Source organism: Megascapheus bottae, chromosome 14, assembly GCF_031878675.1.
Source record: "Megascapheus bottae isolate mThoBot1 chromosome 14, mThoBot2.hap1, whole genome shotgun sequence".
Classification (NCBI taxonomy): Eukaryota; Metazoa; Chordata; class Mammalia; order Rodentia; family Geomyidae; genus Megascapheus; species Megascapheus bottae.
In genome coordinates, this window is record NC_143522.1 from 5,756,383 (window position 1) to 5,781,556 (window position 25,174).

Consider the following 25,174-nt stretch of genomic DNA (forward strand, 5'->3'; position numbering starts at 1 on the left):
CAGCCACTTTAGGATATACTTTATATTTTCTTATAAACATCTGATAAACATTGTAATCATCCCCCTTATAGATATTGGCCCAAATTAATTGAAAATACACTTATGAAACTTTTATTTTTCAGTGTGTTTTCATACAGTATGTGCACCAGTGCTAGAGCTTGAACTCAGGACTGTGCTCCTGCTTGGCTTTTTCACACAGGCTGTTGCTCTGTCACTTGAGCACAACTCCATCCCCGATTTTTTGTTTTATGCCAGTAAGGGGCTTGAACGCAGGGCCTGGACACTGTCCTTAGCCTTTTTACTTAAGATTGGTCCTCTGCCACTTGAGCCATAGTTCTACTTCCAGCTTTTTGGTGGTTAGAGATCACTGTCTTAGGGATTTTCCGTCTGGGGCTAGCTTTGAACCGTGATCTCAGATCTCAGCCTCTTGCAAACATGAGCCACTGGTACCTAGCAAGTTGAGTAGTTTTAAATATCTCTGTGTCTTTTTTTTGTGTGTGTGTGTGGGTTATGGGGCTTGAACTTGGCCTGGGCTCCCTGAGCTCTTCAGCTCAAGGCTACCACCCTACCCTTGAGCCAAGCCCCACTTCCCATTTTCTAGAGGTTAATTGGAGATAAGAGTCTTAGGTCCTTTTGTGCCTGGGCTGGCTTTGAACTCTGATCCTTAGATCTCAGCCTCCTGAGTAGCTAGGATTACAGGGGTAAGCCTGCCACCACACCAGGCTCTCAATGTCTTTTTATAACAGTGCTACTTTTACAAAACAAGCCTTCTAGAAAAGGAAAGTAAGACAAAACTAAGAATTTTTTTTCATGATTATAAAATAAATTATAAGGCATAAGAATATTGATTGTATGGCCTTTTAGATCTGTTAATTGGTCTCTATGTATATTTTAAAATACAGATTGACATTAGTAAATTTTCTGAATTACCTTTGAACTATTTTACTTGTATTAGTACTTTCATTTTCTTCACTCATATTTGCTATTACAATATATATTTACTTACATATAGCATACCAATATGTCATAATTCAATAAGTTTATCTGATTTGGGAAGATAAGGATAATCACAGAGACTGTGGGACAAGGGGTGAACCAATGTATCAGGGACACTCACTAGACACTGTGTTGGAAATTAACTACAACTTGGAGGGGAGGGGAGTTGGGTGGGAGAAGGAAAATGGGAGAAAATGAAGAAGGAGGGTAACACTATATGACAGGAAATGTACTCATTACCTTATGTAACTGTAACCCCTCTGCACATCACTTTGACAATAAAATAAAATTAAAAGAAAATTATGGTGAAAATGTCATAAATACTATGATATATAACTTACTTGGCATGTCATATATGGCATTCTTCATTCACTCACTGAGCCACTTACATATTCATAAGTTTTCATTAGTGCCTACTAACTGCTCAGTGAACAAAATGAAACAAATTGTATTTATACTTTAGAAGTCATAGTTCAAAGACTAATCAAAGTAAGCAGACATTTACTGTGATTAGTAGATAAGAAAAGAATTCCATACTTGTTCTTTAAACCATTTTAAGAAAAACACCATAGAAAATTACCCATTTTCTGTTCGGACTTAGTTTTGATCCTATTTTAAAATATACTGGCTAAATAACAGTAAAGTCTTGGGAAATCTCTCCCAAGCCAGAATTAAAATGACGCTGTCAATTAGGAAATTGACCATATTTGTTCCTGTAATACTTTCCTCAGATTTTGCAACTTACATTGTTTAATGTTGCTGTGTAATATGGTAAGGTAATGAATGTCTTGGATATTATTGATGATTATTAAGATCCAAAGTACTTGTATAATGCAACTTTATATTTCTGCAAACTTTTGTTACTATGCAAATTACATGTTTTTTGGCTTTAAGTACTAGTAATAAGTTTGTTATAGATACAAATAAGATATTTCAGAATAGTTATTACTCTGTGGTATTTCTGTTCTTTTTTAAAAAGACATCTTTTGTTTGTCATAGTTGTCAAAGATATTTTTGCTATGAAAGGAAGACATAAAAATTTGTTATCTTACATATACCTTAGTCTCCCAGAATAAACTCGCATGTATATATCTATATCTATATGTGTGTGTGTGTGTGTGTATGTATGTATAGTCTACAGTATGATAGAGTTTTTCAGTGCTATATATCTTGTCATAAATGAGTCTTAATGTTTGTGTTTGATGTGATATGCAGATTTAAAGCTTTTACTTTTAATTGTTTATTCAGTTAGATTATTTTCAAGGATGTTTGATTTATCTTCAGTACAGAGTGAATCACACACTGAATTACAGCTCTCTGAACTTAGACCTGTGTCCCTGAATCATAGTTTTCCAGAGCCCATAGTTGTTCTTGGGTTTCTGCTCAAATTCAGGGACTTCTGTTCCTTCTAACCAAAAAGGTGTGACTGGAAGTCTTTTTGGCCAGCCCTGGGGCTTAAACTCAGGGCCTGAGTACTGTCCTTGGGCTTTCTCAAGGCTACAGCTCTACCACTTGAGCCACAGCACCACTTCTGGCTTTTTCTTATGTATGTGGTACCGATGAATCGAACCCAGGACTTTGTGTGTGCTAACCAAGCACTCTACTACTAAGCCACACTCCTGGCCCCTGTAAGTCCTTTCTTTTTCTTTTTTTTTTTTTTTGCCAGTCCTGGGCTTGAGCTCAGGGTCTGAGCACTGTCCTTGGACTTTCTCAAGGCTAGAGCTCTACCACTTGAGCCTCAGCACCACTTCTGGCTTTTTCCTATGTATGTGGTACCAAAGAATCAAACCCGGGTCTTCGTGCATGCTAGGCAAGCACTTTAACCACTAAGCCAAACTCCCGGCCCTGTAAGTCCTTTCTTACAGTGGTTTATTGAGCAAGCTAAGAAAGGGCAGGGGATTGAGGGAGAGGAGAGGGTGAGCTTTTGACTGTTGGCCAGTCAAAACTAGTATGTTTCCTGTAACTGACTCCGTGTGTCTCAATGTGTGCTGTCTTGGATATCCTAAATAATTTATGTAAATACATTTCCTACTTTTTTCACAGAATGTAGAACCCATGGACCAAAGGACAGTTAAAGCTGCCTACTTAAATCTTCAGGAAGATCTTTGAAAGCTCCATATAAGACCACCAGAGAGACTAATTTGTGGAAGCACCATGTATTGAAGCAGGAGAAGTTTTACCTGTATACTGACTAGAAAAAAGTTAAAATGTTTTTAATTCTTTGAGCTCTGGGAAGCCAAGAGATTGAGTTGAAAATCTGAAAATGCGGCCATGGACTGGTTCCTGGCGTTGGATTATGCTCATTCTTTTTGCCTGGGGAACCTTGTTATTTTATATAGGTGGTCATTTGGTTCGAGATAATGATCACCCTGACCACTCTAGCCGAGAACTGTCCAAGATTCTGGCAAAGCTTGAACGCTTAAAACAACAGAATGAAGACTTGAGGCGGATGGCTGAATCTCTCCGGTAGGTTCTAAAATACTGAAGGATGGATGATAAAAATTTGTAGTTTGCTTTTTTCAAGGATAAGAAAGTTCTTTGAATGTTTGCTTCAGCATCACATATACTCACATTTGAACAATATGATAAGCATGGCCCCTGTACTGGGATGGCATGAAAATTCATGAGACCTTCCTCCCTTCCTTCCTTCCTTCCTTCCTTCCTTCCCTCTTTCCTTCCCTCCTTCCCTCCTTCCTTCCTTCCCTCTTTCCTTCCCTCCTTCCCTCCTTCCTTCCTTCCTTCCTTCCTTCCTTCCTTCCTTCCTTCCTTCCCTCTTTCCTTCCCTCCTTCCCTCCTTCCCTCTCTCCCCCCTCTTGCCTACTCCCCCCCTCCTCTTTCTCTTTCTGTCAGTTGTGGGACTTGAACTCTGGGCCTGGACTCTGTCCCTGAGCTCTTCAGTTCAAGTCTACCGCCCTACCCCTTGAGCCCCAGCACCACTTCCGGTTTTCTAGTGGTTAATTGGAGATAAGAGTCTCATGGACTTTAATGCTTGGGCTGGCTTTGAACCGCCATCCTGAGATCTCAGTTTCCTGAGTAGCTAGGATGACAGGAGTGAGCCACCATGCCCGGCTCCGTATTTCTTTTTAAAAGTTCTGGGGCTGTGAGTTTGGCCTAGTGGTAGCGTGCTTGCCTAGCATGCATGAAGACCGGGGTTTGATTCCTCAGTACCACGTACATAGAAAAAAGCTGGGAATGGTGCTGTGGCTCAAGTGATAGAGCTCTAGCCTTGAGAAAGCTCTAAGGACAGTGCTCACACCCTGAGTTCAAGCCAGGACTGACAAAAAAAAAAGTAAAAGTTCATTGTGCAATTTATTTTTCAGTTTAACTTAATAATTTCTAAAGATTGATGTGTTGGCAAAAATTTAAATATCTGATAATCTATATACTCTAGACAATGTTCTCAGTCACAAATCTTATTTTGCATATGAATCTCAGTATAGAAAACTCTACCTTATAACTTATGTACTTATGTTTCATTTATAATTATGTTTAGAATTGTATCTGTATTGACACACTAAATCCAAACATTGTATGGGTTAAAGTAGCACATGCTGAAAATTGTTTGTAAATTGCCTATAACAAATTCCCAAGTTTTGGAAAATTGAGTTAGTTTGACACTTTAACTACCTTCCTTCCTTTCTTTGGGGAAAGGGATTGGTTGTGGGACTTGTTCTCATGGTCTGGGCATTGTCTCGAAGCTTTTTTGCTCCAAGTAGTGCTCTACCACTTTGAGCCACAGTGTCATTTCCTGATGACACCTTCTTAAAGTAAAGAAAAATTTATTGTTAAAATACCTAGATCTGGAATGTAGAGAATTATTATCATTGTTACTTCTAGACTACAAAAGATGTGACATATATTTTGGTTTGAAAAAACAATCAAAATTTCCACGTTTCATGGAAAAAGTAAACATGATGTTAGATAGGTGATTTTTATGTGTTTCAAAGTTGTTTGTCTAAAACTTGTTATTCTTCTGCATGTGAGGATAATCTTTAATATAGTACTTAACTTTCTTAAAAAAAGAGCCTAGAAATGAAGATTTGAAAGTTGTTACGATGATGTTGATAATTGACAAGAGTGGTGTAGAAAAAAAAGCTGAAAAGTTCATGGGTTTATGAGAAACAAATTTACAAGTGGAAAGTAAACACATCCAGTTGTGTGAATAATCCTAAGAATATCTGGGTAAATAGTGGGTGAGAGCCATGTTATGAAGACTGAAGAAAGAAAATAGTTGAGCGCTGGTGGTTCACTCCTGTAATCCTAGCTACTAAGGATAAGATCAGAGGATTATGGTTCAAAGCCACCCTGGGCAGAAAAGTTCCTGTGGGACTCTTACCTCCAATTAAACACTTAAGAACTGATAGTGATGCATGGCTCAATAGTAGACCACCAGCTTTGAATTTAAGGCTCAGAATTCAAGTCCCATAACCAACAAAAGAAAATAGTTGGCAGGCTGTCTGCCTGTAGTTCTCTTATTCTTTTATTCCTCCACCCCATTGTATTATATTCTTCCTTCAGAATGCAGCTCTTTCCTTTTTTTCTCTAGTTCTGAAACTTTTTTTTTTTTTTTGGCCAGTCCTGGGCTTGAGCTCAGGGCCTGAGCACTGTCCTTGGTCTTTCTCAAGGCTAGAGCTCTACCACTTGAGCCTTAGCACCACTTCCGGCTTTTTTCTATGTACGTGGTATCAAGGAATCGAACCTGGGTCTTCGTGCATGCTAGGCAGGCACTCGACCACTAGGCCAAACTCCCGGCCCCCTGAAATGTTTTTTTTTTTTTTATGTAATATTTTCATTAGTATATTTTCCTTAGCTTGAATTCTTTTTTACATATAATTTTATTATTATAATAGTGTTGGTGGCTACCATTTCACAAGTGGCTGCCATTTCACAATTCAGGTAAGATGTACATTTCTCTTTTGGATAATATTAGCCACTTTCCTCCACCTTTTCTCTTCTGTTCCTGCTAATTGGTGATATGTTTAGTAATACTCTGGGCTATGAGTTTTGTAAAAGTGAGTGAAACATTACTCCTGTCATTTGTTGTAGTACGAGTAATGTGAGTCAGCAAGGTAAAAAATGGACATAAATCTTCAGGAAGTGTGTATTATTTTATTGGTGGAAAATCAGAAGAGATCATTGAAGAAGTGATCTTTCAACACAGCTTTATATTCACTCATTCTTTATGAGAAGCAAAGATTGGTAATCCTTAAATAGGATTAGTTATAGTAGCTATCATTTATTGGGATTTTCTTATGGGCTAGACACTTGCATGGATTATGAGGTACCTGTATCGTGAAACTGTTTTCAGATAAAGAATCATAGAGATGTTAAGTAGTTTAATTTGCCCAAAGTTACACTTTCCATGAATTATAAAGCTTTCTTTGAATTCCAGTAAAATGACTCCAAAGTCTGGGCTCTGATGAGCTATCCTGTCTCCTTAAGCAGGAGAGACATTAATGAAAAAAAAAATATCAATTCTAAGTCTCAGGAAATCACAAAGAATTAGCTGCTGCTCAAGTTAATTTTATCATTTGCTTTGTAGTAAAATCTTGTTCTGCATTATGAGAGTTTTCTTCTCAGAAAAAGATGTTGAGTTAAACTTAATTTAGGCTCTAAATGAAGACTTCATCTTCAATACTGATATTTCCATTTGTTTATTTCTTACTTCCAGCAATGTATTCATTGCATGGAAGCTTGTCTTACAGGTTGGATGGGTTGGTCTCTCTAGAAAATGATCATTGTGCTGGGTGCCAGTGGCTCACACCTATAATCCTAACTACTCTGGAGCCTGAGATATGAGGATTGCAGTTACTCTTTCTCTCCATTAACCATCAGAAAACCAGAAATGGTGCTGTGGTTCAAGTGGTAGAACACTACCCTTGAACAAGAAGAACACAGGGACAGTGCCCAGGCCCTAAGTTCAAGTCCCACAAGCGACCAAAAAAACCCAAACAAACCCAAATAGCCCTCATATTCTTGGTGCTTTTTATAAATTTAATTTAGTTTTTTTTCTGAACTTTAAAAGATTGTATACAAAGGAGTTAAGACTTACCACCTAAGTGTTCCGTGTTTCTTGTTCAGAGTCTCTCTTTCTTTGCTTTCCTCCATCCCATCTGTTCTCTCTCCCACTTGTATTTTTTTATTTATTGAAATTACATTCCCAGGTACTATAATTAAATATAGAGTCAGCGCCTCAGAGTGGAAGTACTTAACAACCTGTAATCATACTGTGATATCATGTGGCTACAATGTAGAAATAGAGCCTAAACTTGATTCATTATATGTGTGTGTGTGCATGCGTATCATTTCAGTGAAATAAATAAATGGTTACTTTCTTACTTTAGGGAAGAAAAACTTACTGGGCTCTCCCATCCACTTTTCTGTTTGGGCCATGTGTGTTTCTTTTAGTAGGATCTCATAGTCAGCACACAGATGAAAGCATGATGGGAGTGCTACTGGCATAGGGACATTGTTTCCTTATTGACATCCAACCAATATATTGTATTCAAGTGTCTGAATGTATTTTCTTAAAAGAAATTGTTTTTATAACTCAGAAAAGAAACGTTAGTTGAGGAAAGTATAATACTGGATAATTTCTTTGAATTAAGGAGAATAGACTGGAGTTGGAGAGCAACACAGAAGCCTGAAACTACTCAGGAAAAATTTCAGGTAGTTAACCTTTCAGCTAGAATTTGCCGTTTTTTTTTTTTTTTTTTTTAAACAGTTTTACAACAGTTTAGAAACCATTTCGTTGAGGGATGCAATTATACAAGCAAGCATAATCTGTGGTAAGGGAAGTGGTATGTGTGTATGGATATGTATGTGTTTGAGGAATAATTTTCATATAGTAAAGTTTATTCCTTTAGTAAACAAGTCTATGCATTTTGGCAAATGTTTACATTCATGTAATCACCACAATCAAGAATTCTCCCACTTCCCAGTAATATTGTTGTACTCCTTTTTTTTTGTTGTTTGGTAGTCCCGGGCCTTGAACTCAGGGTCTGGGTACTGTCCGTGGGCGTTCTCAAGGTTAGAGCTCTACCACTTGAACTATAGCACCAGTTCTGGCTTTTATTTCTGTATGCAGTACTGAGGAATTGAGCCCCAGTCTTTGTGCATGCTAGGCAAGCACTCTACCGCTAGGCTAAATTCCCAGCCCTGTTGTACATAAGTCAAGTTTTGCTCCTACCTACTAGCTGTGAAATTGTCTGATAGGTTTGCCATCCTATATATTTTCCTGTTTTAGAATATCATATAGAAAGTAGACGTATGACTTGAGTGGTAGAACCCTGAGTTCGAACCCTGTTGCTGCCACACACACACAAATTAATAAAAATAGAAGAAAATAAATGGAATATTACATAAATAGACTAATTCAATATGTATCCTCTTAAAGTCATGAAGTACATTCTTCATTTAGCTTAAGGAATTTTGGCTTGCCAATATTATTGTGCATGTCAGCAGTTAACTGCTGAGTAGAATTTTCATTCTATTTTTAATGTTAAGTAGTATTCCCTTGTATACATATATTATCATCTCTTTTTTAAAATTTTGTTTTAAAAATTCATTCACTGATTGAAAGAAATTGGATAGTTTCCATTATTTGACAGTTGTAAATAAAGCCACCGTTCATCTTTGTCCTGTAAGTTTTTGTGTAAACTTAAGTTTTCATTTCTCTTGGATAAATACTTAGGGGTTTGCATTGCTGGTTAATTTGATAAGTGCATGTTGAACTTCAAACAAGTTACTCAAGTTTTTCAGAGTACCTGTACCACTTTGAAGTTCTCATCAGCAAGGCTTGAAGTGTCCACTTCCTTTTGTCCTTGCTAGTGGTTGCTGTTGTCACTTATTTTTATGTCAACTTTTAGGAACCCAAAAATACTGTTCTTACAAATAACAGGTTATTTGTAAACAATAAAGGTAGTATTTTCCCCAAGGTTTCTATTTCCATTTGTATAGTAAATGATGCTGAATATTTTCCATGCATTTGTCATTTATATAGCTTTAGTAATGTTTTTTTTTTAAAATCTCTTGCTTATTTTTAAAAATTGTGTTGCTTTATTTTTTTTTTTTATTTATTTTTTTTTTTTGCCAGTCCTGGGCTTGAGCTCAGAGCCTGAGCACTGTCCTTGGACTTTCTCAAGGCTAGAGCTCTACGGCTTGAGCCTCAGCACCATTTCTGGCTTTTTTCTATGTATGTGGTACGGAGGAATTGAACCCGGGTCTTCGTGCATGGTAGGCAAGCACTTTAACCACTAGGCCAAACTCCTGGCCCCCTTTATTGAGTTTTTAAAAATGTTTTTAATAGCCGGGAGTTTGGTCTAGTGGTAGAGTGCTTGTCTAGCATGCACGAAGATCTGGGTTCGATTCCTCGGTACCATATACATAGAAAAAAAGCCAGAAGTGGTGCTGTGTGGCTCAACTGGTAAAGTTCTAACCTTGAGAAAGCCCAAGGACAATGCTCAGGCCCTGAGCTCAAGGCCTAGGACTAGCAAAAAAAAAAAATAATAATAATTAAATTAAAAAAAATGTTTTTAAGCCAGGCATGGTGGCTCACATCTGTAATACTAGGTACTCAGGGAGCTCAGATCTGAGGATCATGGTTCAAAGCCAGTCTGTGAGATCTTATCTCCAATTAACCACAGAAAACCAGAAATGGGGCTGTGGCTCAAGTGGTACCGTGGTAGCCTTGAACTAAAGAGCTCAGGGACAATGCCCAGGTCCAGATTTCAAGTCCCACAACCCACCAAAAAATAAAATATGGACAGGTTAATATAATACTTTGGAACGGAGCCCAGGCCCAGAGTTCAGGCCCCACAAGTGACAAAAAAATGTTTTTATGTCTGATATGAAACAAAATTATATGTATATAACACATTGAATGTATAACATACCCATGTATATTACTATTTATTCATTCATTCATTCATTCATTCATTCATTTATTTATTTATTTATTTATTTATTTATTGTGGATCATGGGACTTGAACTCAGCCTGGGCACTGTTCCTAGCTCTTCAGCTCAAGGGCCATACCCTTGAGCCAAGCCCCACTTCCCCTTTTCTAGAGGTTAATTGGAGATAAGAGTCTTAGGTCCTTTTGTGCCTGGGCTGGCTTTAAACCTTGATCTTTAGCTCTCACCCTCCTGAGTAGCTAGGATTACAGACGTGAGTCACCGCACCCAGCTATATTTTTTTAATACATTTTTATTGTAACCCGGCTATAATATTTTTTATGTATATACATAAATACATATTAGGCATGGCTCAGTGATAGTGTGCTTGCCTAGCAAGTGTGGGACTCTGAGTTCAAATCCCATATATAATATATATAATAGACATACTATGTTATATGTGTATGTATATACACATACCTATATATAACACAGATTGAAACACTATGTCTTAAAACCATAACCACTTATATGCTTTTTTATTATATTTTTATTATCTTTAAGTATTTACTCTTGATATTTCAACTGGGCTAGCTTCAGCCTTTCTTTCTAGTTATACATGCCCTCAGTCAAGTCACTATGATCATGCAGTCGTCCGCTGTAGCTGAGCAGTCCAAGATGATTTACTTACATGTGTGATGACAGTTGGAAACATCAGCTGGTTGCTTTCATAATGATCTCTCTAGCAAGATAGCCAGGTTTCTTCCACAGTAGTGTTCCAAGGCAATGAGAATAACATCTCTTATTCTTTGGAACAGCCAAAGGAGTAGAGCAAAAGTGGCACTGTTACCTCTTGAGGCTGAGCATCAACTATAGAGACAATAGGGAATGGTGATTTTTAGCAGAGGGAGGACATTTTTTATTTATTTATTCTTTTAGCAGAGGACGGATATAGAGAAAATGGTTAAGAGAGATTTATATTTTCCAAAGGATTTGGAAATGTTTGTCTGGAATTGTAGTTTCATACAATATTAGTCTGGGCCTGGCATGAAGTATACTTTCATTCATACTAATGATTGAATTTATTGGCTTTGGTAGTTTTGTTTAAATTACATGCTTAAATTTGTCATTATTCTTGTTTTCTAATTGCTAGCATCTTAGTCATACATGTAATGGTTTTTTGTTGTTGTTGTTGTTGTTCTTTCTTTTTTTTTGCCAGTCCTGGGCTTGAGCTCAGGACCTGAGCACTGTCCTTGGACTTTCTCAAGGCTAGAGCTCTACCACTTGAGCCTCAGCATCACTTCCGGCTTTTTTCTATGTATGTGGTACTTAGGAATGGAACCCGGGTCTTCATGCATGCTAGGCAAGCACTTTAACCCCTAGGCCAAATTCCCGGCCCGCTGTTGTTCTTTTTTGTGGGTCATAGGGCTTGAACTCTGGGCTGTCCCTGAGCTCTTCAGCTCAAGGCTACTGCCCACCCCTGGAGCCACAATGCCACTTCATGTTTTCTAATGATTAATTGGAGATAAGAGTTTCAGGGTCTTTAGTGCCAGAGCTGGCTTTGAACCATGATCCTCAGTTCTCAGGCTCCCGAGTAGCTAGTATTACAGGAGTAAACCACTGCCCCTGGCTGGGCTTTTTTTTTTTTTTTTTTTTGAACATTAAGAAATAACCACTTAGTCCTTTTATTCATGTTTATCTTATCTAGGTTCTTAGTAAAGCTAGATTTCTATCAGCTCATAGAATTTTTCAAAGAATTATTTTTATTGTGTGTCATTTTCCAGTTTTATTGATTTTTGTTCATTGATAATTTCTTGTCTTACAGTCTCTGATTTATCTTATTCTTCTAAGCTTTTTCATAAAGAAGTTTATATCATTGATTTTTTAAATGGCTTATTTGTTAGAATATGTTGAATATTTTGTATCTGAATATGTGGGACTAGAAAGTGTTTGAAATTTAAAACAATGTATTTTGTCAACTTTATCATTTGTTATGGTCTTCCAATTGTGTTCATACTTGGGTTGCATTTATTTATGCATTTCTGTGTCTTTATTTAGAGAAATGCTAAATAAAAGGTAAGTAAGCATTTATGTACATTTTTTTTATGTTCTATGTATCCAATCAGAACTAGTATCATTACCTACCTACCTTTTCATATGCACTAAAAAAAAAAAAAAACTAACCCTCTTAAACTAATTCAGCATATGAAAATCTATGTCTGAGAAATAGTGAACTTAAGGAATTTGGATTTTAAAATACAATAATACATTTTGCTTATAGTCTTTCCAAGTGGGTTTTGTAATGTGAGGTCCATCAGTGAGCAGACATAGTCAACAGTTTGTAATGGTATTCATAAGATTGTTACAATGGACAATAATAATTTCATGGTACTTTTCTCAGGATCGTATTTCATTGACTCATGATATATTTCATTGACGTGGTATTGGGTCACAGTAGGAAATGATGTGAAAAAAAAGATGATAGCCTCTCCTTTTACTCTTAGCATATTAATTGTCCTAACAACAGTATCAGCGAGAACAGCAAGACAATGAAAATGATGGCTCTCAATATGTGTTACTGCATATCCAGATGCATTCTAATCTCTTTATGTATATTAACTCATGATTATTCAACAGACCTGTGAATAAGTCCTAACATTATCTCTGGTACAAAGAAGCATAGTCCAGTGATTTACTGAAGCTTCTATAAGAGCTGTGATTTTTAGATCTGGAGTTCATCTCCAGGCACTCTGATTTTATAGTCCACATTCTTTTTAATGTTTTAAATTTAATTTTCATCTTAAGTAGTTGTACAAAGGGGTTTCAGCTCAACATGTCAGCATCTCGACTCCTTTCATCATTCTCCTCTATCCCAATTCCACCGTTCTCTCAAGTTACTTGGTTCCATTTTCACATATTTATATATTGATTAGTGTTCATAATCCACATTCTCAATCATATTGCTTTGATAGCCCTAGAAGTAACTGCTTTGTCACAAAAAAAATGTGCAACAGACTTTTCCCTAGTATTCTTTTCTTAACATTCTTGCTTGTTATTTATGCAGTAGACCATATATCATATGCCATAATGTTCTCTGAAAAGAAGTCCTCCTTCTGTCATATTCCTTTTCTCTCTGTTTACCACTTAACAGACTTAGCAAGGGAAACTATTAGAGTTAAAGAAATAATATTGCGTAATGATGGAGTAAATACTTTAAAAATGGCTTACCAGTCTTTAACATGTATACACTCAGCAGAGTGTCAAGTATGTGAGGCAAAAAATATGTGAGGCTAAAAGAAATAGATATACTTAGTATTTATAGCTAGAAGCTCAGTGCACCTCTTACAGTAATTGGTAGGTCAAGCAGGCAGAAAATCAGTAAGGATTTAGTTGACATCTCAACTACCAATCAACTTGCCACAGCTGACATTTGCAGATTACTGTATCCCTCAACAGCAGAGTACACATTTAGCATTGAAAGCCCTTCTTTTCTGATGAATGCTGTTATTTGGATAAAGGAATATCTTAAAATCTTTAGGTGGTTTTGTCATAATAAATAGATAAGTCTGTTTATTTGGAATTGCATTGCATGTAGGGAGACTGTGGACTATAGTGTCAGTTGCAAGTTTTTCTTGAAGAGAAGAATTCCTTTCCCTCTTCATTACAAGCTCACTGTATCTCAAGTTCATTGTACCTCAACAAAAATAGCTCAGTAGAAATCAACTATGTAAACTGTAAGATCCTGATTTCTTGCTTTACTCATAGGCATTAATCGTTTTGTGTGTGGGGGGGGGGTCATGGGGCTTGAACTCGCCCTAGGTCCTGCCTCAGGGCCTGTGTGTTGTCTCTGAGCTCTTTAGCTCAAGGCTGTTGCCCTACCCTTGAGCCAAGCCCCACTTCTCCTTTTCTAGGGGTTAATTGGAGGTTAGAGTCTCAGGTCCTTTTGTGCCTAGGCTGGCTTTGAACCTTGATCATCAGATCTCAGCTTCCTGAGTAGGTAGGATTATAGGCATGAGCCACCACATCTGACTGGCATTAATAATTTTTAGAGTAAATTAACTCACAGTATTTGGGGAACAGTATAAACTGCTGAAGATAACTATATAGTGTGTGTATGTGTGTGCAAGCATTTTGTTGTTATTTTTAGGTGTTGTTATTTGCTTCGAAAATGAGCTACATTTCTAGCTCTGATTTTGAGGAGCAGAAACAGTCCAGGCATCTTTTATCTTAAGGTTGTGAAACCAGACAGTATAGACTATTAACACTACAATCAAGAATGAAATTGTGGAACAGTTGCAAAGGTATTGTATAAATTGTGGAATAAGAAAGAGTAGCAAATTTGTGATTCATTCTTTCATTCTTTTAATTAGTTTTCTTTGAAGTACAAAATATTATTACTTTCCACTATTTACAGCTAGCTTGTTAAAAAATTATATTATTTGCTGTGCAACACATTACCAAACTTAAAGAGTATAAAACACAGAAATTTCCTTTTTTTTTTTTTTGTCAGTCTTGGGGCTTGAACTCAGGGCCTGAACACTGTGCTTGGGCTTTCTCAAGGCTAGAGCTCTGCCACTTGAGCCACAGCACCACTTCCAGCTTTTTTTTTCCCCCAGTCCTGGGGCTTGAACTCAGGGCCCAGGCACTGTTCATGGACACTTTTTGCCCAAGGCTAATGTTCTCCCACTTGAGCCACAGCACCACTTCTGACTTTTTCTATGTATGTGATACCAAGGGAATCAAACCAAGGGCTTCATGCATGCTAGGCAAGCACTCTACCACTAGGCCACACTCCTGGCCCCGCTTCCAGCTCTTTCTATGTATGTGGTACTGAGGAATTGAACCCGGGTCTTCATGCATGATAAGCAAGCACTTTACCACTAGGCCAAACTCCCAGCCTCAACACAGAAACTTTTTATCTCCCTGTTTCTGTGGATTAAGGTGAACATGCCTAGCTGCTGCAGAAGATGTTGGCTGCATTTTAGTTTCATTTCAAAGTTTAACTTGGGACAGATATAGTTCCCAGGTCACATAATTAATGTAGTTCACTTCTGTGGGGCTTGTTGGACTAAGGTCTCAGTTTTTTGCTGGTTGCTAGTGACTGTAACTACATTGCCCAGTATAATATCTGGCTTCGTCAAAGTCTTTTCATTGAAAGACTTCTTTGAAAGAAATCCAGTCATTTCATTATTTTAATTATATGTCTGACTTTTGACATCCATTATCATAGTTTTTTTAATGTGTGAAACGTAAATTTATTATTAATAGAATTCAGTCATTCCCTATCCTCTCCTCCTCCTCCCCCGCTTTTTTTTTTTGTCCATTATGGGGCTTGAACTCAGGGCCTGGGTGCTGTCTCTGAACTTTTCAAGGCTTGTGCTGTATCACTTTGAGCCACAGCTTCGCTTCTGGTTTCTAAGTAGTTTATTGGAGATAAGAATCTCAAGAACTTTCCAGCTTGGGCTGGCCTTGTACTGTGATCCTCCAGTCCTCCTGAGTAGCTGGGATTGCAGTCATTTTCCCTTTTAATTCTTCACATAGTTTACTTCTTGAATGATAACCATTGTTGCCAAGAAGATATTTATGACAACTGTCTTTTTGGACAGTACTCTTTTGCATATTTGTATATAAATTTTACTTAAGGAGAGATATTTACTAAGCATTATGACAACTTTTTATTTTCTTAGTCTTGACAAGATACAGCTTATTTTATAGTCCATTGCACCTGGTTGAGAACATTAGAGTCCTGTTGCTCTAGCTTAATATATGGTTTTGAATTTGCCTTTGAGATATAGAAAATACAATAGTGTACTTAAACATTCTGTCATATAAACATATAGCTTGAAAGGAGCATAAATGTTAGCATGGTCAGTTGTACCAGTTTTTTTTTCCTTTAATTTTCCAGTTAAAATAATACATAAGGCAATGCATTTTTAGTTACTGTTCCATATTTGTCTTATTTATGGTGAACATATGCTTTCTTTTATAGAAATTTTGTGCTTTTCTGAAACATGATAATAATAGAACCTGTGTTTATAATTTCAGAAACTGGGGAGACAAGAAATTGGGAGGATCATGATTAGATTCTAGTCCAGGCAAAAAGTTAATGAAACTGTTCTCTCAAAAGTTCATGTGGTGGTTCATGTCTGAAATCCTACCAACAAGGAGGTAAATGTAGGAGGGTCATGATTCAGTGCTTCCCCTTTCCACATAAATGTAAAAGAAACAAGTGAGTACTACCTCAAAAGTACTGGGTCCTGTGTTCAAACCCTAGTACCACCCAATGAAGGAAGTATGTTTATTTTTAGATTTCCTAATTTACATCTTGAAGTTCAGCCTTTAAGCAGAATAAGGAACAGTTCTCCACAAGTGCCATGCTTTATGTTTTCAGATTCATCCTTACCCATGATAAAAAGCACATGTACAATGTAAAAATGTATATTGCTATTATAACCAGTACGAAGAACTGAAGAACTTGTAAGCTCTGTTAAGTGCTTGATATACTGTAGGCAATGTGTTTCATGTAAGTTTTTGAATAGAAAAAGATACTTTAGTACACTGTAATAAATTTAATGTATATTAATAATTTGATTGTTAGGGATTAATCAAAGTGTAGAAATTGTTTACTCTTTCCAGCCCAATATTCTGATATCTAGGATCTCATGTTTGTGATGCAAAGTAGGCAGATAAGCAGTGAAACTGTTTTGTATTTACTTCTTGTAACCTTTTAGATTTAGATCTGAATTCAGCATCTAATAGTCTTTGCTTACTTCTTCTTCTTCTTTTGTTTTTTTTTTGCTAGTCATGGGGCTTGAACCTATGGATCTGTTTGTCTGTCTTTGGTTGTAGGGCTTTGAACTCTGGACCTGGGTGCTGTCCTTGAGCTCTTCAGCTCAGGGTTTCACTCTACCACTTTGAACCACAGAGTCGCTTCCAGTGTGGTGGTTAATTGGAGATAAAAGGCTCACTGACTTTTGTGCCTGGGCTAGTTTTGAACCACAGTCCTCAGATTTCAGCTTCCTGAGTAACTAGAATTTCAAATGTGAGCAACTGGTACTCAGCTAAACCCAAATGTATATTTTATCTTTGCTACTTAATTCTGAGCTAGTATGAACCCAGTTATTTTCCTTGAGCCCTGATTTCATTATTTATACATTATAGAAATTAAGCATCTTGATAAAGTTTTTATTTGTTTCAGGTTAAGGAAATATTCCTAATAATAGCATGGGATTATTTTGTAGGGATACATTCTTTTTTTAAAATTTTTTATTGTAATTAGTAAAAGGGTTACATGATATTTGCCAGATAGAAGGTGCATTAATTCACATACATTGATACCCTTTCATATGTCTTGGTACCCATTACCCTCCCTCCCAACCCCCCACCCGTCTTTGTTTTTCCCCCTTCCCTATCAAATTTCAAATAACCAAATGCAAATAAATTCAATATATCAGATAACAAAGTGAGATACTGTAACAATATGAGATACCCAAGGGACAGCAAAGGAGATGAGAGACAACATAGTACATTAAGGACAACAATCATTTGTTATATTGGAACTCCAGGTCAGGAAGCAAAGAATTTAAGAGGGGATGGAGGAAGGGCACAGTGATGCAGCTTGGACCTAGCATTCCGGAGGCCCTTGGGTTTGATGTTTGTCATTGGGGAAAGCAAATAAATGAAACAGTCATTTGAGGATTTAGAAACATGAACTGGAAAGCTCTTCTATACCTTTTCATTTATTTTTTTTTTAATGCCAATACTGGGGTTTGAACTCCAGGTCTGGTGTTCTTTTTTAACTTTTTCAATCAAGGCTGAGACTCTACCACCTGAGTCAAACCTCCATTTTTAGCTTTTTGTTGGTTATTTGGAGGTGAGAGTCTCCCAATTGTCTGCAGTCGCTGGCTTCAGAGGACAGTCCTCTGATCTCAACCTCTTGAGTAGTAACTAGGATTATAGATGTGAACCACTAGTGTCTGGCTTAGTTTTACTATTAGTCTCAATTTCTCTCCTTGGTTTTCTTGCAGTTACCCTCTCTTCTCCTTCACTTCCCCCTTCTCCTGTCTTTTTTTTTTTCTTGATCAGTTGTGGGGCTTGATCTCTGGGCCTGGGTGCTGTCCCTGAGCTCTTCTGCTCAAGGCTACCTACCACCCTACCTCTGGGCCTGGGTGTTGTCCCTGAGCTCATCAGCTGAGGCTACCACCCTACCCCTGGAGCTACAGCTCCACTTTCTGTTTTCTGTTGGTTAATTGGAGATAAGAGTCTCAAGGACTTTAGTGCCTGAGCTGGCTTTGAACTGAGATCCTCAGATCTCCGTCTCCTGAGTTGCTAGGATTACAGGTGTGAGCCACTGAGAAAGAAACTAGTCCAGCTTGTACCAGAAATGCATGTCATGTCCAGTCAAATATGAGGGAAGAAGAGAGTCACATGGTGTCAACATGGCTGCCAGGACAGTTCTGTATAGATGGCTAGCAAAAGTTGGATTAAAGTGACTAGTGGTTGTCAACTTTTTACTTATCTAATTCTGTTGTAATCTTTGCATTAAATCTGTGAGTTGCTAGTAGGCAGCCAACTGCGGGTACTATAGAAAGTACCATCTAGCACCACAAAGTGGATGCCTCATGAATATTGATTGCTTAACTTAAGCTCCTGGGTTAAAGGAACAGTCATCACTAATTTACATATTAAGCAACCTGCATTGTATAACTGACTTAGAAATACAGTTGGAGCCTATAAGTTTTCTTCTCTTCATTAAAAGGCACTTATTAAATTCCTAATAGCATATGAGGCCATGCCAAGAAAATTACTTTGACCTTTCCCTGATCTCTAGTAGCTTATTATTAAAAGGCATACATTAGACATTACAAACAGCCCTAGGAAATACCAATCAGTCATGAAAGGGCTTATAATACACTCATATTAAATGCAAGTTTAGGATGCATTTATATGGTTTGTAATATCAGAGAGTAGTAATATCAGACTATTGAGATAGATAGTGAGATGAAGTGCAGCTTTGAGATTTACACATTGCAATGCAATGTTTAGAAAACACCAGTATAGTGTGCTCTGAAACTTTTTATTACTAAGTATGTATGTATCTGATCCAATAGTTAAGGGATTATTTTAAGATGATAAAATCACTATTAAGAAACAGAAAGGAAGGGTTGTAGTTCAAGGGGTCGGGCAGTAGCATTGAGCTAAAGAGCTCAGAGACAATGCCCAGGCTGAGTTCAAGCCCCAGGAGGCGCACGCGTGCACACACACACACACACACACACACACACACACACACACACACAATACAAGGACTGAATTACCAGAAAGTCTTAAAAGGAAAGATACTAGATGAGGTGGTAGTGGAATGACTTGCTGCCCTTGTCTGCTTTATCTATCTGAAAGTGTCAACTTGTTAAACTTGTTGAACTATATAGGTCATTTTAGGCATTATCATTGATTTGTATTCATCAAAATAGTGTTGAGCACAATGTATATTTCATTTTTTCATTTTATAAACTGATAGATAGCCTGGCACTGGTGGCTCATGTCTGTAATCCTAGCTACCTAGGAGGCTGAGATCTGTGGATCACAGTTCGAAGACAGCCTGGGCAGGAAAGGCCAGGAGACTCTTATCTCCAATTATCCACCAGAAAATTGGAAGTGGCACTGTGCCTACCTTGAGCTGAAAAGCTCAGGGATATTGCTCATGCCCAGAGGTCAAGCCCCATGACCGACAAAAAGGAAAAAACAAAACAAAACAACCAAAAACTGATACATAAAATGGTAGTGATGTAGCCTAAGAAGGTCTTAGGTTAGAGCTCTAGTGATGACAGCACACAAATCATCAGTTACACTCAAATACACATGCAGCTTTAGAGAAAATTCCTTTAAGAGATTTCCCTGTCATCTAAAAAGATGCAGAGATATTTTTAAAATGCAAAAGAGACTACTGTATTATCCCATATGTTCAAAAAATAAACAGCAGTGGTAATTTGAAAGATGACAAATTGAAAGCAGCCTTTTATGGTTATATTAATTAAAATAGTATGTCCTGGTAAATAATCATGAAATGGGTTTTCAGATTGTTTACTGGTCTAAAAGTAAGAAGTATAGAACAAGGAGGAAATTATTACTTTATTAGCTCATATGTTGTATCTTCAGTGAATCTAAGGAAAATTTATATATTATATGTTTACTGGTTATATATTCAGTGAATCTATGGAAAACTTGTAAAAAGAAATGTGGTTTCATTCTGTAAAGAAGTAAAATCTAGGCATTGAGGATTTAGCTCAGTGGAAAATCACCTGCCTGGCAAGTATAAGACCTTGAGTTTGGTCCTCATCTGGGGGAGTGAGGGGTTGAGGGAAGAAGAGAAAGTCTTTCTTGGAAGGGCTATCATTTCAAACCATACTTATGGGTTGGAATAAAGAAAAAGGAATTAGCTGCATTTAGACATGTTTAAAATAGAAGATAAGGAACAGAAACCTTTAAAGATATTGGAAAAGGAAATACTGGTTAACTACCCTCAGTTCACATTTAATATTTTAGAGAATTGTGTTTTATTTTTAAATAGATTATCAAGCACATATCTTGGTATTTTTTGTTTTGTTTTCAATTAGAAGATATTTTGGGAGTCTTCTGGGTGTTATTTTACAATATTTTAGCCTGATTTGTTTTTTATGATGATAATAAAGTTTAAGGCATGAGTTAATTAATATAGCTGGGCCTGTAGTTTTAGCTACTCAGGAAGCTGAGATCTAAGGATTGTGGCTTAAAGCCAGCCCATGCAGGAAAGCTCATAAGACTTTTCTGCACTTAACCACTAAAAGGCCAGATGTGAAGCTGTGGCTCAAATGGTAGAGCATCAGCCTTGAGCAAAAGGGCTAAGCAAGAGCAAGAGTTCCTGAGTTAATGTCTGAGTACCTGTACACAATAAAATAAATAAAAATAAAGATGAGCTATTTCAAGTAGAATTTTATATGTATTTAGTAAAAGCTAGATTCTCTATAAAATAACTTTCCCATATTGAGGAAAAAGTTGTGTCTCTTACAAGAGAAGTTGGGACCAGAAATGGTATGACTTACTAAGTCATTTACTTTATAATTTATTTTATAACCCAGCTAATGTTAAGTCTTGTGAGTTTCTGTTTACCAATACTTTCTTTTTCATGCCATCCTTTTTTTTTTTTTTTTTTTTTTGGCAGTCTTGAGGTTTGAACTTAGCCTTTGAGCTTGCTATGTAGGTACCTTGCCTTATGCTGGTGAGATGGTGTCTCAGGTCTTGTCTCAGTGCCTGGGCTCTACCTTCTAGGCTTATTGTGTGAAGCCTTCCTGTTATAATTGACATGATAGATATCAGTCATCATATCTAACACTTGTTAAGATAAAGTCTCACAAACTTTCGTTTACTTATTTATTTTTATTTTTAGTTTTTTATTTTGCCAGTCATAGGGCTTGAACTCAGGGCCTTGGTCTTTTCTCAAGGCTAGAACTCTACCACTTGAGTCTCAGCACCACTTCCACCTTTTTTCTATGTATGTGGTACTGAGGAATCGAACACGGGTCTTTGTGCATGGTAGGCAAGCACTCTATCACTAGGCCAAACTCCTGGCCACAAACATTTTTTTAATTTTTATTTTTTGTTGGTTGTGGAGCTTGAACTTTAGGCTTGGGTGCTGTCTCTGAGCTTTTTTACTCAAGGCTAGTGCTCTATCACTTGCCACAGTACCACGTCCAACTTTTTCTGTATATATGGTAATGAGGAATTGAACCTTGGGCTTCATGCATGCTAGGCAAGCATCTGCCACTAAGCCAAATTCCCAGCTCCTTCACAAACTTTTATATGTGAACTGTCTTCAAATCTCCTTCCTTTTTTGCTACTACAGGGCCTTGCTTTCAGTGGCACAGAATGGTTCACCTTTATCTACTCAGTTTAAAGAAATATCTTCCCATTTCTTTCTTTTTCGAGGTGGGGATGAGGGGTCATGGGGCTTGAACTCTGGGCCTGGGCTCAGTCCCTGAGCTCTACAGCTCAAGGCTACCACCTTACCCTTGAGCCATAGCCCAACTTCCCATTTTCTAGGGATTAATTGGAGATAAGAGTCTCTGGGCTTTGTATTGCCCAGGCTGGTTTTGAACCGTGATTCTCAGATCTAAGCCTCCTGAGTAGCTAGGATTACAGCCATTTCTCTTACGTTTATAGTAATAGTTGCTTTAATAATTTTTGATACAGTAAGAGATTTCTGTTTGCTTTAAAAGGTAATTCAGAGCCATGGTAAAACTAAATAGTTTGAAAGGACAAATGATGCCAACTTTGCCAAACTAGCCGCTAGATTCTCTTTCCAGGGGCAAATGCCTTTCTCTATTACTTTTTTTTTTTTTTTGAGGGTCATGGGGCTTGAACTCTGGGCCTGGGGGTTGTCCCTAAGCTCTTCAGCTCAAGGCCTGGGCCTGGGCCTGGGCCTGGTCCCCCAGCTCTTGAGCTCTAGGCCCTACCCTTTAGCCACAGTGCCACTTCCTATTTTTTAGAGGTTAATTGGAGATGAGTCTCAGATCCTTTTGTGCCCAGGCTGGCATTGAACCTTGATCTCAGCCTCCTGAGTAGCTAGGATTACAGGTGTGAGCCACTACATCCGGCTTTTCTCTATTATTTTCTTGTGCTTGCTTTCTGAGATAACTCCTTATCTGTGAGGAAAGAACCTGAAAAAGGACAGTGACATACCAATGGTCCACTTCCCTAACCTATGAAATGTCCTATGTCTGACTTTGGTTTTGAGGGCTCTGCTTATTTGACTTGGCCCTTGTAAGTTTATAGAAGTTTGTTTATAACCTTACAAAAAAATAAGACTCACTTGATCATGAGATCTTGGCCTGAAAATTTAATATGTTCATAACTATATAGTCATGAAAAACATTGCTCCTCAAAGTCCTTGAAACTAGAAATGACTGTGCATTGAGTGTGTTTTCACCCAGCATATCTAGTTCATTTGTAACTCAAAACAAAGAGATTACCAGGAAAGGGGTGGAGTTTATGCTTTTGCTGCAATCCCAGCATCATCTAATTTTTTTTTTTTTACTGCCTGTTTAATGGAGCCAAAGAATATATAGCAAGGGGAATTCCTTGAGACCTGTCTCTTTTTCTCTTCCTCCATAGCTTACCAAACAAAGGAGTTCTAAAAATGAAAAGTTTCATTGCCTGCAAGGCAGCATTGTTAGAACCTAGTCTGCCAGTAATCTATTTCCTAACTGTGGATTAATGTCTGGAATGCATTAGGGACATCGGAGAGCGACAGTTCATCTGTAAAGTGAGAGTACATTAAAAACGTAATACTGCTCGGTCTGGTGGCACATGTATATAATCCCAGCTCTCTGGAAGCTGAAGCAGGGGGATCAAGAATGTAAAGCCAGCTTGGACTGCATAAGGAGACCTTGTCTCAAGAAAAATAAAATAAACAAAGCAAAGCTTTGAGCTTCTTTCCTCCTTGCCCAAGTGTAATGCTGTGATTACTACCTCCAGGCAAAAAAGATTTTTAGAATAGTAGAATTTAGTAAATAGTACAATTTAATACCTAAGTTCAAGATTGTGCTTAAGTCATTGTTTTCTTCATCTGGTATTTGTTAAGATGTTTCCTGATGTTATCTATGTCTAAAGACAAAGAGTAGTAATGCTCTTAACCTTCTGCCATTTCATCTACCTCGATTTAAAAAAAAATCTTGCTGGGAAGCTAGAGCTACTCAAGAGGCTGAAATATAAAGCCAGCAGAGACAGAAAAATCTTAAACCACAAAAAAAGCCAGAAGGGGGACCGGGAGTTTGGCCTAGTGGTAGAGTGCTTGCCTAGCATGCACGAAGACCCTGGTTCAATTCCTCGGTACCACATATGTAGAAAAAAAAAAGTCAGAAGTGGTGCTGTGGCTCAAGTGGTAGAGCTCTAGCCTTGAGAAAGCCCAAGGACAGGGCTCAGGCCCTGAGTTCAAGCCAAAAAAAAGGGCGGGGGCCAGAAGGGGGATGACACAAGTGATAGAGCTTTAACAGTGTGCGAAATAGTGCAAGAGACAACAATAGTGCAAGAGACCCTGCATTGAGTCCTTTGTACCAGCACCAGAAAATGTCTTGGTGGGGAGAGATGGTGTTACTATTGCATATTGGGAATTTGTCATTTTATTGAAGGACAAAAAAATTCCTGTATTCATTTGAGAAAACAATCTTCAGTTTGAGTTCTATCTATATTTGGTTTAAAACATACATATAGGTCCCAAGTGTGGCCTAGTGGTAGAGTACTTGCCTAGCATGCATAAAGCCCTGGGTTCATTTTCTTGGTACCACATACACACACAAAAAACCCAGAAGTGGTATTGTGGTTTAAGTGTTAGAGCACTTAGCCTTGAGAAAGTTCAAAGGCAGTACCTAGGCCCTGAGTTGAAGCCCCAGGACTCCTCCCCCCAAATAAAACGATAATAAAAAATAAAACATGCATATAGTATTCTAAAACAATGGAAAAGAAATAAAAAGTACTTTGTTGCCACTTTGGCAATGAAGCCTAAAAACTTTCCTAGAAAGGTTAGTTGTTTTTTTTTTTTTTTTAATCAAGTAAGAATGGTTGTATTGGGTCTGGGAGTTTGGCCTGGTGGTAGAGTGTTTACCTAGCATGCATGAAGATCTGAATTCAATTCCTTGGTACCACGTACATAGAAAAGCCGGAAGTGGTGCTGTGGCTCAAGTGGTAGAGCTCTAGCCTTGAAGAAAACCCCAGGACAGTGCTCAGGCCCTGAGATCAAGCCCAGGACTCCCCCACCCCAAAGTAGAAAGAATGTATTAAACCTAAACTTAGTGAATGTTGAGCTATTTAAAAATTTTTCATTTGAACATGAAATTTCAAATTTATACCAGATTTGGTAGTACTAATGGTCAGTTATTTATTATTTTGTCTGTCATTTGTCTGTTTTCATGGCAAAGGCAAAAAAAAGAAAGTTGATGTATAGTTGACATAGTTGAAGTGATTCTGGGAGTTTATAATGAATTATATCTTTGAATTTCATTTCTGTTGTTCTGTCAACTGTGATATACCTCAGCCAAACAGCAACACACAAGAGGCCTAAGTCTTTCTTTGAAAGGATTAGCCTTCTGTTAACAAGGCTTACCTTACTAGGGTTTTGTGCAACCTAATTAGCATTGGCAAAGCTTCTTGGTACTGTTGGATGAAAGGCCATTAAGCTATTAAAGGTTAAGAAGTGTTAAAGTATGATTGTGATGTTGCAAACATTTTTTCATTGGTAACTTGAGGGAAAGC

General features: G+C 37.6%; 1 protein-coding gene and 1 non-coding gene across 3 annotated transcripts in view; both read left to right on the forward strand.

The window, feature by feature from the left end:
- Fut8 (fucosyltransferase 8) overlaps nucleotides 1-25,174 on the forward strand; it is a 167,888-nt gene that overhangs the window by 58,236 nt on the left and 84,478 nt on the right. For both annotated transcript variants that reach the window (XM_090344301.1, XM_090344302.1), the window contains exon 3: nucleotides 3,040-3,462. In XM_090344301.1, the coding sequence (XP_090200427.1) occupies nucleotides 3,260-3,462 (203 nt within the window). In that variant the 5' untranslated portion in view covers nucleotides 3,040-3,259. The remainder of the gene's footprint in view (nucleotides 1-3,039; nucleotides 3,463-25,174) is intronic.
- Nucleotides 3,539-3,639, forward strand: LOC150054573 (U6 spliceosomal RNA). The gene has a single exon (XR_016537706.1). It is a non-coding gene; the product is annotated as a U6 spliceosomal RNA (small nuclear RNA).